We start from the raw sequence: 16,581 nt of genomic DNA, 5'->3' as shown, positions 1-16,581 counted from the left end.
CACAGACTGGGAACCCGCAGGCTCTTTAATTAAAAATGATTATTTTAAGATGTGTTTATTATTATTAAATACATTACCTAATGATCTAATAGATATATATCTGCAAAAGAAAAATTTGAAAGTAAAGCTAAAAAAATACTATCTAGAAGCTAATAACCAGGAATACCTATGATGTATATTTTTAATAATACTACTATAGGTTAAATTAAGTTTTAAGTAATTAAAACAATTATTGTATTGCGAACTTACCGCTCGCACATAAACCTTAGAGATTTTGCGAGTATGTCTCTATTATTATATATTTTAAGATAAATGAATAAATAAATAAAATATGGTATGTTTCCCAAATAAAAGAAAAAATAAGATATTACATTGTAATCCATTTTTTTATTTATATTACATTTTATAAAAACGCCACTCTCTGTGCCTCTCTATTTTGAACGGGTGGCAGTTTCTGGCGTTCAAAATGTGGTTTTGAATAAAAATATTTGAATTTGAATAACACATGAGTAGGTACCTACTAAGAAAAATCGTAGCCTACCTAGGTAGGTAATAATTGGTTCGATGAAATGTTTAACTTTGAAATTAAAAGTTAACCATTAGGTTAAACAAGGTTAACAAGTTAACTGCAACTAAGTTAAAATAGCTGGTACAATAACAATAAAAATGCAGTAAACTTCTACAATGTAGGTAGAAACGTTTTCAAGCCTTTTGAAGAGTTCCTTGCTAATGCCGTAAAATAAAGCTGCTTATGAGTCGATTTACTTAGCAAATTGAATAATTTTTAGTGGTAAAACTAATAAATAGTTATCTATTTGACTCTTCGACAAAATATATTTAATTATCTATATATTGACAATTTGACAATATTTATATCTCTGCCTACACTTTTCACAGAACTGCTTTCTTTACATTTGTAAAGTCTTAATAAAAAAACAATCCCGGTCATTATTCCATACAAACGTTTGCCTTTGCTAGCAAAAATATTTAAAATAAAATCAATATAATCATTATCTGTGTCTAATTTCCATTTTTGTTATTTTTCTTTCTGTAAGTTCTATATTATATAAACGATCACTAAACGGCTTAATGGTTGGTTGCAAATAGCGGATAAGAAAAATAAAGGTTTTGTGTTTTAATGTTTGCTAGCGTTTAAATATATAACATCCTTTATGTCGCTTAAGATCTGGATGGCATTGTGGAGACTTACAATGTAGGTTTGTCGGTATACTAGCAGACAGGTAGGTAATTAGTACAAAACCGATTAGAAACTGTAAGCACTAAGAAATAAGTAGCCACCTTGTCATCTTAACATAATGCCCAGCGGAATTTACATGCAATTGTCTTTAAAATAACGGCACCTGGGATTAATATTTCCGAAAATAGCCGCATTCTTTGTGCCAGTTCGTACCTATAACATCTGCATTCTGCACAATATATTACTGCCTGCATGTAAACTTATTAATGTAGTTCAAGTACGTAACTGGTTAAACCTGCACGGGTGGTGTTACCATATAGCTCGTCCCACGTGCTAGACAATAGTTTGACGTTATTGATGTTGTCGTCACACGCGTTACGAGGCGGTCGGTGGTCATTTGGTCAGACACGCGGTAGACAGCGGACGGAAAACTCGTACTACGAGAGACTCTTGTGGTGGTTACGATACTCGGGCCGACATTCATCAAACATTGACAATATGATTTATGTGAGTACTGTGTATTACTTTTAATTTTTATTTATGGCTTTTAACTCCACCTCACTAATGATATATTATATAAACCATACCATAATAGTAATATTTTAGTATTTTAACTTATGTAGATTTTTTATATTTATTTATTTGTAGATACATATAGGAAAATCAATTTAAATTGTTAATGGATATCAATCCATAAAGTTGGCATAAATTCATTTATTTCTGTTTAATTTTGGTAAGAAAATTAATAGTAATATTACGTAATATGTTAAATACACATCGGTACCTAACTGATCTATTAATATTACCTAAAAAGTATTATGATTATAAAATAATATTACTAGTTACATCAGGGACTAAATACTAATTGAAACATTACTTAATGAAACGAAATGTTATATAGAAATTGCGAGCTAAAACTAGAGTTCATCTAGCAATATCAAACGATAATCGTACATCCATTACGATGTAAATTGATTGTATTTAACAGCACTAATAGGAGATTGAACGGGCGGTAAGGTGAGCCAGCCTGGTAGTGATGTGTTAAATAAGAATCTAGTAGCTAATAGTATATGAGCACAGAACACACAGCACGGCGTGGGTACATCTCTACCTTGTAAGTGCCGGCTGGTCGTCGACACATAAACCATGTGAAAGTGTTCATAATTCTTTCCTTCTGCACCCACACATTCAATCTGGACATATCGGATTATGCTGAAAGCTTTAAGTATTATCTTAACTTTGTGCTTGTTTTCATTTGTTAATGTATCCCTCCATAGCGATATTTATTATAATTATGTGGTGGTATTTCTTCATTGCATTTTATATTTTTTACAATATCATAAGTTTTATTCGTTTCTACCCATTATAGTATTAATAAGTATGTATTATTATAATTTAGAAATATATCAGTGAAAGTCCCGTCAAAATAGCTACAGCCGCTTTGAAGAGTACTCAGAACAGACAGCCAAAACTAATAAAAATGTTAGTATAAGTACCATGTAGAAAATTTTATGCGTTTATAAAAAATAATTTATTTTATGTTACACAAAGACACATAAATTTTTTATCACTGTTATTTTGAAATTAACAAAAATACTCGTTTTTCAGTAGGTACAATTACCGCACATAATATGAGAAAAAATAAAATAAAAAACAATGACAAAAATTATTTCACTAAATTAGATAAAGCATTTAGAAATTCATTCAATTCACAATTTTATTTATTTTCAATTTTCGCCATCGGGATTTTCAGCTTATTCATTCCTTCATGACACAGTTTCATTAATAAGTAGGTATTATAATATTATGACAATAGTTTTGAGCCGAATTCTTATTTTTATATAAGTAATATTTCCGTTATTTTGTAGTAAAAAATTAAAACCGAATGCATATTTACGGTCTCTTAAGTATTCTACATTGCCCAACAATTTTTCGATACTTAAAACTAGTGTGTTTGTATAAAATACATAAAGATTTAAGGATCTAATAATTAACTACAATCCCGAACATATCACATTAACCAATCGAAACTTCCCACTACTTCCAACTACATAGTATGTACCTCTATATATTATCTGTCCAGTCAATTCAATTTCTTTCCATCTTCATTAATTCCACTTCGTCATCTAGTTTTACTGTTTGTCAATCTCACACAAATAACTCCTACTCTATTTGTGCTATATATCAGCTTGGTTAGTCATTATCAGTACATTTATGAAAATTTAATATATGTTCACAAAAATCGTCACCTTTTTGCTCTTAATAGTGATTTTCATTTTTACAACACTAGAAATAAGGGATTGTTGTAACTAATTCTAGTGGGCTTCGTAAGATACATAATAGATTTAAGGATAAATGTATACACTTTTATAATAAAGTCCCAGCCACTGTTCAGGCATTTTCCAGTTATTTTATAGGAATACCAATGACAGTACAATATTGTATATTTTATTAAAAAGAGCGAAAAAAAAGAATGCTGGGAGAGTTTCTTGCGCAGCTTCTTCTCTCTCAGAGTGCCATTTGTTTCCCAAGCAGTAGTCGTATCTAGTTTCTATTATTAGAAATGACATCAAAAAAATTCTAAAGGAATCGATTTTGAGAAAATAAATGCCTTTTATGCCTTCTTATGCCATATATACCTATTACTCAAAACTCATTTCTACCGCATTTATTTAGCTTTCATTATTTTATAAATAATTGAAAATAAATATTTAAAAAATTAAGGTATGCTATGCCTAATGTATGCCTTATAGAGCTCTACCAATTATTATTGGAATTTCATTTAGCCATTGTCCAATCAGTTTCATCCAAATCAGTTGCGGAGTTACGACGTCTAAAGTAACATCCTATCAGGATGCAGAATAACTTTCAGATTTTCAAAACATACAAGTTTCTGTCCGTAGCTTCCCCCGTCTGGAATTAGGGTATTAATGTTCTCGTACTTCTCACAATTTCATGTTTAGTAGAGGTTACGACGTTAAAGTATAATAAATAAACACACGTTTTCATTGTCTAGTTCTAAATTGAGGGGCAGGCCATTCCCTTCCAAAAACTAGTTGATCTTGACATCGCGAACTAACAAAAGGTGATTAAATGTCCAAAGTTAGTAAGTTACAAGTGTACTCAAAAATTGTGATGATCGATACAACTCGATCTGTACTCGTAACACTTGACTAATTTATATTTATTTATTTACCGTTCTCAACTTACTCGAAACAAGTATTTTATATACATAAATAAATTTGTGTAATTAATCCCAGAAATGAGGGTTATCACTTTAAAACATAACAAATTGTTTAGTATTTTATATAATAATAATAATGTTGATACACTATTACACAAAATATCTTGCCCCAAACTAGGCCTAAGCCTTTGCTATGGATACCTAGAAGACCTTATAAAATGTACTTACTTAAACATACATAAATACAAAATTAACATCCTAATTCGGAAACAAATATCCGTATTCATCACATACATATTGCACGTATTGAGCGTGGGAACTCTAGCTCAGCAGGCAGGGTCACTTACCACTGAGCTACTTACATAGATCGTCAAATATGTAATTTCATATATTTAATTATATTGCTTAAGGCGTGAAAAGTTTTTATCAATTCTGAAGCTATCTTAGAAATAAAAATAAAGGTCAAGTGTATTTCCAATATATTCTTCCTATTAAATTTCGCGTTGCCTAAGCCAGGAGCGTTTTATTTTTTGAGCAAAAACAATCACTTACAAAATTGTAATTGTTAACTTAAATGAATAAATGATTTTGTTTTCAGTCAAGCATATAATATATAACTAACAGTTTAAAAATAGTCATATTTCTGAATGACCATGTATTAGACATCAACGAGCGCAAGTCTGACAATCTATAATATCACAAACATCAATATATAATATTATCTAATATATAAAGTTCTCATGTCGCGGTGTTTGTAGTTAAACTCCTTCGAAACGGCTTGACCGATTCTCATGAAATTTTGAGTGCATATTGGATCGAGAATCGGACAACATCTATTTTTCATCCCCCTAAATGTTAAGGGTGGTCCACCCCAATTTTTTTTTTAATTTGTTTGATTATGAGTCAGCATTAAAAAATACATACAAATTCAAATTTTCACCTATCTACGATCAACAGTTACTTTTGTATCGCGATTTTAATATCGGCAATACAACGTTTGCTGAATCAGCTAGTATTATGTAAAACTATTACTGGCGTGTTGATGGTGATACTATGAAATAATGCAACACGAACACCCGTCAGCTGTCTGTTTCCATCGCACCGATGACGTACGGCCTCGAGCGCAGCGAGTTTTTGACATTAGTAATTTAGAGTAACAGTTGTAGTTTTATTATGAGTGTATGTGTGTAAACTAAACAAGACTTCCAAATACTTGTAATTGTACCGATGCTGATGGAATTGTCGAGTGGAGCTCTGGATGATTTGTATTGAACCTCTAGGTAGAGCTGCAATGTATGTCTGGATTTTCTTATTATATTTGACGATAGATTTGATTGTATTAGATATTTCACTATTATCCAATTGAGCCGTTGATTTGGTTAATATTAATACCAATTATTAGTACAAACCTAATCAGTATTATTATAACAAGCAATTATTGGGGCCGACAGATGCTGCCTGGCCAAATAAAATATGTTTATTATGATATTATTAATATATTATTGCTATAGTGACCCTGCCCACTTAGCTAGAGGTGCGAGTCGCGGAAGGTGCATACATTTATATGATGAGTATGGATGTATGTTATCGAGTCATGGATGTTTATATAATATATTTATGTATGTGTTATTAAATAAATCGTTTTCATGCACCCATATGTGTATATGAACAAGTTTCTGCCTAGTTTGGGGAAAGATTATATGTGTAAAAAAGTGTGTCAATATTATTAAAAAAAATATAATACACAAAATTTCCACAAATCTAATATTCCTGTGTTTATTTAAAAGAGAACGCATCAGTGATGACGTACGTAACGATGCACAGCAAGCGTCCTACATACGAATAGAATGTCAAACGCTTAAATCCGGATAGGATTTGAACGGTTGAACATATAAAAATTATCAATATTAATAATGAAAGTAAAAAAAAAGTGTGTGTGTACCCATGTATGCACATTGACACATGAAGTTATACTTTTTTGGCCTAACGAAGTCAAAAATCATTAAAATGATTTATTCCTCGTGCTATTCTACGTTTTTAGAAAGAACAATTTTGGAAAGATGGCTTTGACAATTACTTATTTAATAATGAATACGGCTGTATGGGCTTGAACCCTTTTGCCTGTCCTAATAATGGACGAAGAAACTAAAAAAAAATAACGAATGACGCAAACGTCAGAAAATTTTAGGATCTAACTTCAAGCTGTTACTTTTGTGTTACAGTGATGCGCGCGCATCTTAAAATTTCACTCTCGTCGCTTTTTCATAACCTAAAGAAGTTTAACATCAAAAATCAAACATAAAAAACTGTAAATGAATGTAAAATAGGCAGTATTATTAAAGATGAGATCGGAAAAGCCGCAAGCTACAAGAGTTCACATTGACCTACAGAGATGAGACTCGCGAGTCAGATTGCCCCCGGCGCCACTCGGTCTGGGGCCACCGTCCGGTCTCCACCACGAGCTCAGTACGTTGTTCCCACGCGGCCTCGCCCCGCACTCCTCGACAGTCTCGTGTCGTCTATCAATACGATAATAATAAATAAATTCACTTTACACACTCCGGACTTTCACTGCCGAATATCTACGTGTTTAGAGACGTTTGTGTAATTATTTAAAACACACAAAGACGAGTTCTTACTTCTTGTCATCTAGTCGTGATTGTATATTAATATTATGTAAGGAGTGTTTTATCTTGATTGTATTACAATGATTTAGGCTTAAAGAAAACTTACTTTGCGAGAAGTTTTAATTATTATATCTACCAGTTACCTGCAGGTTGCATTTCGTGGTTTCATTATGATGAATATCGAGTAGATACACGTTCATTGTGCATTCCATTTTAATACATAGTTATTCTGAGACAATGAGAGACAATTTCAGTCAAGTACATACATTACATTTATTGGCCGGATCCTAACCATTGTACTGATCTTTGCCATTTAATTATTCAGCTCTCTCGACAAAGCTGGAACTTGATCAATGAGGCCTTGTTTGACATTTTGATGTGCCGAGGAACACCTCATAATCAACACAAAACGTCTATTTAAAGCACATAATTTGTTGATATGATATGTGGGATTCGAAAACGTTAGCGACTCTCCGACTTTATTAACTTTTTAAACAGCCGATAGCGCAAAATTCTTAAACTGTCTCAGGTAACCGAACACCACAAACATATATTCACCAGCACTGGCGCTGTTTTCACCGTTCATGCACGGCGCAACATACAAGCAATGGTATCAGTTTCATATCAATAGCTCATAGAGGATCGGGTTAACCACAAGAACTAAGAAATGGAAAGTTAGCGTCAAAACAAATGTTTGCATGAGTATTAAGTCGGCACAGATATACTTATAGGTATCTACTTATAATGAACTGTTTCTACAGCTTTAGTTAACCGGCAAAGGCCTATTATTGAAATGGTAAATTTAAAATGTATCATTTAAAAAAAATGATTATTATCCGTAAGCATTAAAAATGGTGCCTATATATGTAATCTGATTTCGTCTTTGAAAAAGGCCGGTGTGTTTCTTGCGCCGGTTGTTTTTAGCTCTGAGGCAAATCATTTTGAACGGTCGATTCACCGATCCGATAGACCGATCTGTTTTGAAGAGCATGTGGATCGAGTGATAAACGTATATTAATATCGAACAACGGATTCAGGACTCGAAACATGCTAACATAGTTTGCATATAATGTTTCCGAGTTTGGATATTTAACTACCTCTTAGCAGTTGTTAGTGATTCCCAAGCTATGGACCCCGGGATTTAATACCGGTAGGTCCAAAGATTTCAAATGCTTGTTACGTGATCGACCAAAATCTCTTAATTACTGCCGAGGAATAAAGGAAAATTATTTGGCTTTAGGCACAGTTGCTTTGATAATAAAATAATTCATCCAGATACCTAATGAAACATGCAATCAAGTTTATCGTGAAATAATTTTCTTTCAAAAGTGTCGTTATTATAGTAAAAAAAATACCACAATTATTGTATTTCACGTGCTTCATAAGAGCTTTATAAATAATTTATAAGCTTTTACTGAAGTTTACAGCGTCGGATCTTTATATAGCTGTTTTAAAAATTACCATTATGAAAGCCAGATAGGCGCATGTTGAGCATAAAAATCTTTTGCTAATAATATAACATTAATTACCGACTGACTCATTCGATGTACAAACTCGTGGCTGAATAAATAGTTGATCCTGACTATTGATTCCAGTATCGGGCGTATTTGACATTTGCTTCAGCGACGCTAAACATATTATATTGTTTTCAAGCAGAAAGCGTAAGAGTGAAATAATTCGAAAGAAGGCAAATTAGATGCAAAATACCATTGATCAATTCCCGTCATGTGCCAAGTTAGTAATTCGTAGCACGCGTTTGCTCCAAGTCGCTTTCACTAGCGCGTACTGCGTGCTGCATGCGCATTGCTGCTGTATCCTTGTCTTCATCAAATATCCAGTCACATCTGAACTGCGTTAGAGAAATTGCTATTGTCCTTAACGTAGGTCCGGTGACGATACCATTTATAATAAGTTCACGTATGCCTTATGAACTCAGGGGTGATATCAATTGCGTGAAAAATAATTTTCCTAATTATCTCTCGTATTATAGATATATATACTAGACAAGTCTTCTGCAAAGGACTCTACCTCTACTCTCTAACCTAACTATTTCTGTTATTCAACTTTTTGGTCCAGATAGATTAAGAGTAATTAGACATTAATATAACTCACCTTTTCTTGTGTCTTTTCTTTTAGTTTCTATAGCGTTCTATTAATTATATTTAATTATATTATTAATATTAACATGTATTTTAAATAATGTTTTTTTTATTTTCCTTATAAATGTTAATCTATCAAATTCTTACAACTTTATTGAGCAGACCGAAAGAGTTGTGATGGTACCTGCTTTTTGGAAACCAATTATCCTTAAGTTCTTCATTATTATATATGACTTATACTTTTGGTTAATAATTAATGCACCTCGAGCCTCAAGAATCCAGTTATTTTAATTAAAGCTGCATGATGCAGCGCCCTGATCATGCAATGCGTGTTATTAGGAGAGCTCGGAACCGAATTAAGGATGAACTGTTCTGAAGGGCCGCCGCTCGTTGACACACATCGCCGGTCATTATACACCGAACCGACCAATATCTACATTTTTCAATAATCAGCGATCGAGGTCAGGCATTTCGCAGTCATACACAAGAAGGATGATTATAACACAAAATTAGCTCGTCTTTCATCCTGCCATGTGCCTCGGTATTTTAACGAGCAACCTGCGTGCCTAAAAAAACAGTTAATAAACCACCTTCGCTCTTATTACTCAAAGCGATAATTCACTTTGTAATTATGAATATATCGTGCTTCGGGAAAATTATCTCGTTGCTTTGTTAAAAGTGCTAAAAGGACCTTAGAGGATCGTGGAATATTGTTCCTAGCCGTATTTTATGTAAATAAGTATACAAGTTAACGGGCTCAACGAACGATCAAACTCGATGTTTTTTTTATAGCGCTGCTGATTTTTTTTTTACCATGTCCAAATTATAGTATGCATAGATGTAATATTTGTTTGCTGTTTTGTGAACGTTCCGTTGTCTCTTAGTTGATTTTACGTTTTCCTCAAAATAACAACATAAACACCCAATTATGACAACAATTTTGCAACTATTCCAGCTCCAACAACAATGATAATACCTATATGCTAGTGGTAGTACAATACCTACTCCATATAATATATAATACCAACTCCATATAATCCAATAGTTTATGTTATAACAAAATGTATATTAGTTTGTGTTATTATATTAACTAAACTAGTAAAATTATATTAACGTCTTCTTGTTTGTCTAGGTAAGGAGCAGCTTTATCTTGATCACACTTCTAGCAATTCTGAAGCCGACAAACTCAGATCCTATTTCACACTCATACAAACATGTATCAAGCATTCCGAGTAAGTTTAGTGAATATTCATCATTATCTCTATTTCACATTTTAACTCTTACTTTTATTTATATAACATAATTTAAACTATATTTAAGAAACATAATCTAAATTTATAAGGCTTTTACCTAGGCTTAAATTGTGACTAATTGTTACCGATAAAACCCAAATTACAAGAATTGCTTTAAAGTTACTTTAACTTATAAGGTGCAAATTATGCTAATATGTTAGTCATTTAAATTGATAACTTTTCTTTCAGATCCACGTGAAAGCCTAAGCGGAATTGCCTCCATCTTTTCACCTCGCATGGACTTTGAACAATGGAAACCGTTAACAGGTCGAGGAGATCCGTTACGGAATGATCCGACCTACGATTATGAACCACCCATGTTAGATAAGGTCCATTATTGGGCAGATGATAGTAGGACTGAAAGCCAAATAATCCCAGAGAAGAAGTCAGAGGTCTTAGTATTAGGAGTATCTTCGCGAAAGCCAAGTATATCTTCGAAACCATCTGTACCACCTAAAAGGCATCTTACATCATCGCCTTCCAAGTATGAAGATTATTCATATAAGTTTAATGGACATTATCCTATGACTATTCTTGTCCCACCACCTCCCCCTCCGTCAGGCTATAAGCCATTGCTATTTATTCAACATGAAAATAAAACTCCTCAATCTACGCCTCCTACACGTATCATAGAAGCTACAATACCACAAAGATTCACAGCTTCTACGCCAGAAATAATAACATCATTTGCTCTTCAGGAAGCTAATTTGATATATCAAGCAACTGATAATAATCAGACTTGGTTTGTGGACTTTAATAAGACTCAGACTTTACCTATAAATACAGTGAGCAGTGATTATGCTGGTTGGGGTCCAACCACGCCGTTCAAAGAAGATCAGACTAAAAACTATTTATACAATATAATTCCTCATAAAGAACAGGATAGCTATTCGTCCAAGAAATATTTCTTTGATATATCGCAATCACAATCGTACCAAGTTTCAACTTCAACTGAATTGCCTATTAAACTTGCTTTCCTACCAACTGCTTTACCAACTTTATCATCTACGACGAGCAATCCTCTTGATACATTTACATTCGAGCAGTCTACTTATGAAACCACAACTGATGCAACAATGATGTACGAAGATACAACAACAGAGATAAAGCCAACAACTAATTATAATGAAGAAAACATTTTAAATTCAACTGTAAAACCTCAAGTCAGTGTTGTTGATATGTTAAGTTCAATGATATCAATGCCTTTAGTCACAGATCCTGAGAGACCCGAAGATTATCTATACGCTCATGCGTCTGAGAATATACAAATATTTAATGATCAAGCAGAAGATGATATGGAAAAATTAAAAGTAATGCAAACAATGCAGCCACCACCATCGTTAGTTCAAGTTGGGACAACTCCTTCCCTTAAAAAACCATATTTTAATTCACATTATCTCAATAGTCTCGCACAGGATGATCAGCCATCACATACACATGATCCTTACTTAAATATGCGTTTTACCACACCTTTGACACCAACCCGAAATTCTATTACCATATCAGAAGATACCAAACCAACTGCTGATGTCACACCAATGTACCTTATCATTCAGGGCCATTCAAAAGTAAAAACTTATGGATCTAAACCAAAACCAGTAAATTCTATCTCCAGTAGCGATATTGCGAAAACATATGAGACAAATGAGGTAAAGCATTTGCATCCAATAAAGGACAAATATAATAAAAAAGCTGAAAATAGAATCAGCAGGTCTAGCAAATCAACAAATTTAACATCCTTGATAGATTCAGGAATCGGTTCAATAGAAATACAGGAAGCTGATATTGGTATTAAATATGACGTAAGCGACGGAAGTGACGTCCCGATAGAAGTTTACAGGAAAGGTATAGTAGAGAGTGCTGAAGAAAATTATTCGTCAGTAAAAAAAGCACACGTAAAGCGTACGAAACGACAAATAGATTTGAGTGACCTTGTCCCATTCGACGAAGATACTTTAGAGGAATATGTGTACAATTTCTTTGAAACACGAAAAAACGACACGGGTCTTACGGGTTTTATCGCTCGAGCAATAACAAGCGAAGTAGCAGACTCAGTTACAAAAGACCTCGAAGCCGAAGATCGTAGTCATAGGAATAGATAAATATTTAGAATAGTAAATTATTATGTTGAGACCAAATCATGAATCATTCTAATAATAATAATGATAATAATATAGGCATATCCCACCGTTATTATACTCCCAGTTGTTGAGGTGATTAAGTTACACTTTCAATACCAGACAGGCTTTAATTGAAACACGATTGTAACAGCCCATGGAGATATTATAAAATGGCGTCAGCCAGTAATAGATACAAGTATTATCGATAATTAATTTATTATGAATGAATAAGGTACGTACCATTACTACTACTACTACTTACAAAAATTCTCCCAATTTGTAATAATCTGTAACTCTAGATGCTTAAATGCTCTTGATGGGAAATAGGATAATTTCTTTTGGACTCAGTTTAAAAATAAACACAGACTAAGTTGTGCTATATTGTATTTCAATATAAAAGCTACTCAATTCATATTTTCCCAGTTTCATAGTCTTTCTAAATAGAGTAATTAATGTATTTATAGCAAAATATTTAATAACAGTACAAGCCGTATTTTGATATAATATAGATAAGATATTTATGTATTAGAAATAAGCGAATAATTTTGTAATAAAACATACCTTTAACATACTCATTTGTTTATTATTAGCCACTCCGAAGTTTATAGAGAATATAATTGATACGAAATAATTGATGTTAACAACTGTACAAAAGTTAAAGTAAATATCAGTAATTATGTAGGCTCGACACAATATATCAACAAAAAAGAGTGGACAGTGCAGCGGACACGGCCCACTAACATACACACTTCTTACAATCCTTTTCGTAGAAATACACTCAGGCAACTTAGATAAAGTGAAAGCTGCTTATAAGTCTATAAAGCTAGCGTTTAAAACACGCCACATGTATTGTCACAATCCGTAAATGAAGGGTTAACAATAATTAATAAATAACATAACGGCGCTATTACCGGTTTGTAAAACCATAAACAACAAATATGCATAGAAAAGACTCCTCTTGCTATAACTGGCTTCCACCGTGTTACACCAGTCAGCTTGACAAAGACACACATTGTACTCGCCATCTGCAAGCCTAAGAATAACCTTTCTATCAATTTAGTTACGACAATGCATTAATTGTAGATTTCTGCTTTTCTTTGTAAAGCCGAATAAATCTGCACAAATCCGTCTTTTCTTTTTATTACCTGATATAAGTTCGACCTACAGCTCGCTTTGTGAAAGGTTATAATTGTAATTTATATATTTTATATGTTTTTTTATTAAATGTGCATAAATTTTAAATACAAGATTTATTAGTAATAAAGAATATATTGTTTGTTATAAAATCGAGCAAATATACAAGGATTACAAATTGGTTTGCCCTATTTTAATTTATTTCTAAAACCAATATAGTTGTGTATTACTCGGTATCTAAGCCTGAGATCTATAGAGCGAACTTAGACTTTGCTCAGACTTACTCGCGTAAAACATGACTGAGTGTAAGCTTAGCATAAACTTTTAATTTCGTTTTTATAATCATTTGACAGCTGAAATGCTATCGAGCTAAAGCTAAGACGGCCGAATACAAAAGTTCGCGTTTTATCATAATAATAAAATAATAAATAATCAGGAAAGTTTTACGTAAGTAAAGTCTGAGCAAAGTCTCTCAGCCTAAATCGTGAATCGCCATTTAAATTAACTGTGGAATATACTGCAGTTAAAAAAATATTCTAGCTGACGCGGGTTTATATTTTACACATACAAATAAATACCCTAATGGTAAAAATATGATTTTATTTCTTTTAATTTAATGCCACTTTATCAACAAAAATTAACGATAACTGATAAATTGATAGCTATCTCCAAAAAATTTAATTTACGATACACGACCGCTTAATGCAGGTTCAAATAAGTTAATAATTTTAAAGAGATTTACTTTGTAGGTACTATAACTATCCATAAATGCGGATTTTATCTTAGATGAAATATCAGAAATGGAAATATCTAAGGAAGCTACCGTCGTGAAAATCTTGTCTCGTGTCGATTGTTTTGTTTGACGGGTGATCACTTCTTCCACAATTTCTTTTTTCTTTGTAAAATAACTTAGTATCGACATTAAATGCCCCCTTTCTCTTTCGTACGCCTCAATACAAACACTTCTTCATACGGTCTTTAGCTTTTTTCAACGTAGTTCATGATATGTGAACCCGGGTCTAATAGCTGTACTTATGGCGTATTCAATGCAGTAACAAACCTCTCATGTTTACACGTCATGGCTCTGTTTGGTACTCTCATGGTCCTTGGTGTTTCATCATCTTTGCTCACGTGATAACAACCTCTCTGCACAATCCATGCGTGCTTCGACCGGCTCGCCCAGGAACGAACGAAGCACATGGCATTATCTACATATTATATTATAATATATATATTAAATCATTATTGCGTATAGTGTCTTAAAATAAATGTTAAACACTGCAATTGTGAAATGCAGTTTTCCAGAGAGAATTCTGCCCAGTTCAACAAAGCAGTTAAATGAAGCCTTTTCTTCGTAGTGATAAAGTGCGAAACTTTCAGATTTCCTATGCAGACTAGGCAGTTCCTAGTATGGCATCTGACTCGATAGACCTAAATTCCTATGATTTATGGGCATAGATATTGGAACAAATGAAAACGGTGTGAGAATATACCTCCTGTGCAGTTAACTAATAGGAAACGAGTTTCGTTGAAGACATGGGTTGGATTTACAAAATCTCCGGCGCATTCCCCCAGGTCTTGATTTGTGGTTGAACAGTTGTAGCACATCAAAGAGGATGTTTCTTTGCAAAAAAAGACAAACAGAAAGAAATACTTTGTGGTTTTCATCTACAATTACTATTTTAATGTATATTGCTTTGTTTGTACACGTAATTATTTCGTTCTTAGTTGATAGATAACCGCATGATTTTGATGTTTAAAATAACATTTCAACAACGTTTTATGTCTCTGCTTGTCACAGATAATTTTTGGATAGAAAAATAATTTAATAAGGCCGCAAAGGGAAGAGCATTTATTATTTTGCAAAAGAGTTTTATTGTAGATTTGTTTAATAGAAATCTTCCAATAAATATAAGATCTGATAATTGTAATTCAAAATATGAGAAAGATTAGTGCTTTTTCTACTTTTTTAGGTACTCTACCCGAAGTGTTTAGTTTAGATTTTATCTAAATCTTATTTCTGTATAAACCTAGTTAGCCAGTAGTATGTTAGGTACATACTACTACAATCATTACCTATACTTATTTATATATTTTTTTGGAATAGGTTTTGCAGCAATATATCATAATACGTTACTTTTACACCAAACTGTGGATGAGCACCGTAGTCTGGCCAAAGCCCGAGGGTTTGAAGGAAATAACGTATTTCTTCGGAAAGGGTCTTGACTATATGAATTATAACTATACGTGCCATTATAACACAGCAAACCAAACGATAAACTGAAGAAATTAAGAGCAACAACACACGCGTGTATCAAACTAAATATCATCTTAGCCAACTCGATTTTAGTTGAGGTATTTTTTTTCACGTTATACCACCACAGAATACTAGAGCGCTACTGTTGTTCAATAACTTGCCAACTTGCAAACTTTTGGCCAAGTGTTATAAAAAATAATTATGCTAACTTAGTTACCTATATCGTTATAAAACTACTAAATAATGGCAAAGGAAGCACTTTTCAAATAAAGATAATAAAGACCCAGTACAGACAGTTTTCGTCTTACGACGTAGAAGGAGCCGTTTCCCGGGCGCTGAGCTCACCTGGAGCTGACGCTGGATGTGACAGAATACCAACCATCCGCGTCTATAAACTGCTAAGCAAACGGGCGAAAGTCCGGGGGCAGCCATGATATGTCATGCTATGATAGATGTAAAGATAACATAAATTATGTTAATTACATCACATGTTATATCCAGTATTTTTATACATTCCTAGTCTGTAAAGATACGCCGATCCAGCCAGCACATCACAGAAAGCATGCGAGACATGCTCTGCATCTTTTCTTATAAGACATTTATATAATAATAATAATATTGACACACTTTAACACAGATTATCTTGCCCCAAACTAGGCACAGCCTGTAC

The 16,581-nt window shown here is 33.1% G+C and overlaps 2 protein-coding genes across 2 annotated transcripts in view; both read left to right on the top strand.

Moving 5' to 3' along the window:
• LOC126971706 (uncharacterized) overlaps positions 1–16,581 on the top strand; it is a 91,656-nt gene that overhangs the window by 7,054 nt on the left and 68,021 nt on the right. The gene's annotated exons all lie outside the window — the stretch shown is intronic.
• On the top strand, positions 1,605–13,091 carry LOC126971580 (uncharacterized). Its single transcript, XM_050817895.1, has 3 exons — positions 1,605–1,705; positions 10,241–10,340; positions 10,590–13,091. Exons 1-3 carry the CDS (start codon positions 1,697–1,699, stop codon positions 12,500–12,502), a joined length of 2,022 nt encoding a protein of 673 aa, XP_050673852.1. The 5' UTR covers positions 1,605–1,696; the 3' UTR covers positions 12,503–13,091.

Source organism: Leptidea sinapis, chromosome 24, assembly GCF_905404315.1.
Source record: "Leptidea sinapis chromosome 24, ilLepSina1.1, whole genome shotgun sequence".
Taxonomy (NCBI): Eukaryota; Metazoa; Arthropoda; class Insecta; order Lepidoptera; family Pieridae; genus Leptidea; species Leptidea sinapis.
The sequence above is the reverse complement of the archived record's forward strand: the minus strand, read 5'-3'. Positions and strand labels throughout refer to the sequence as shown.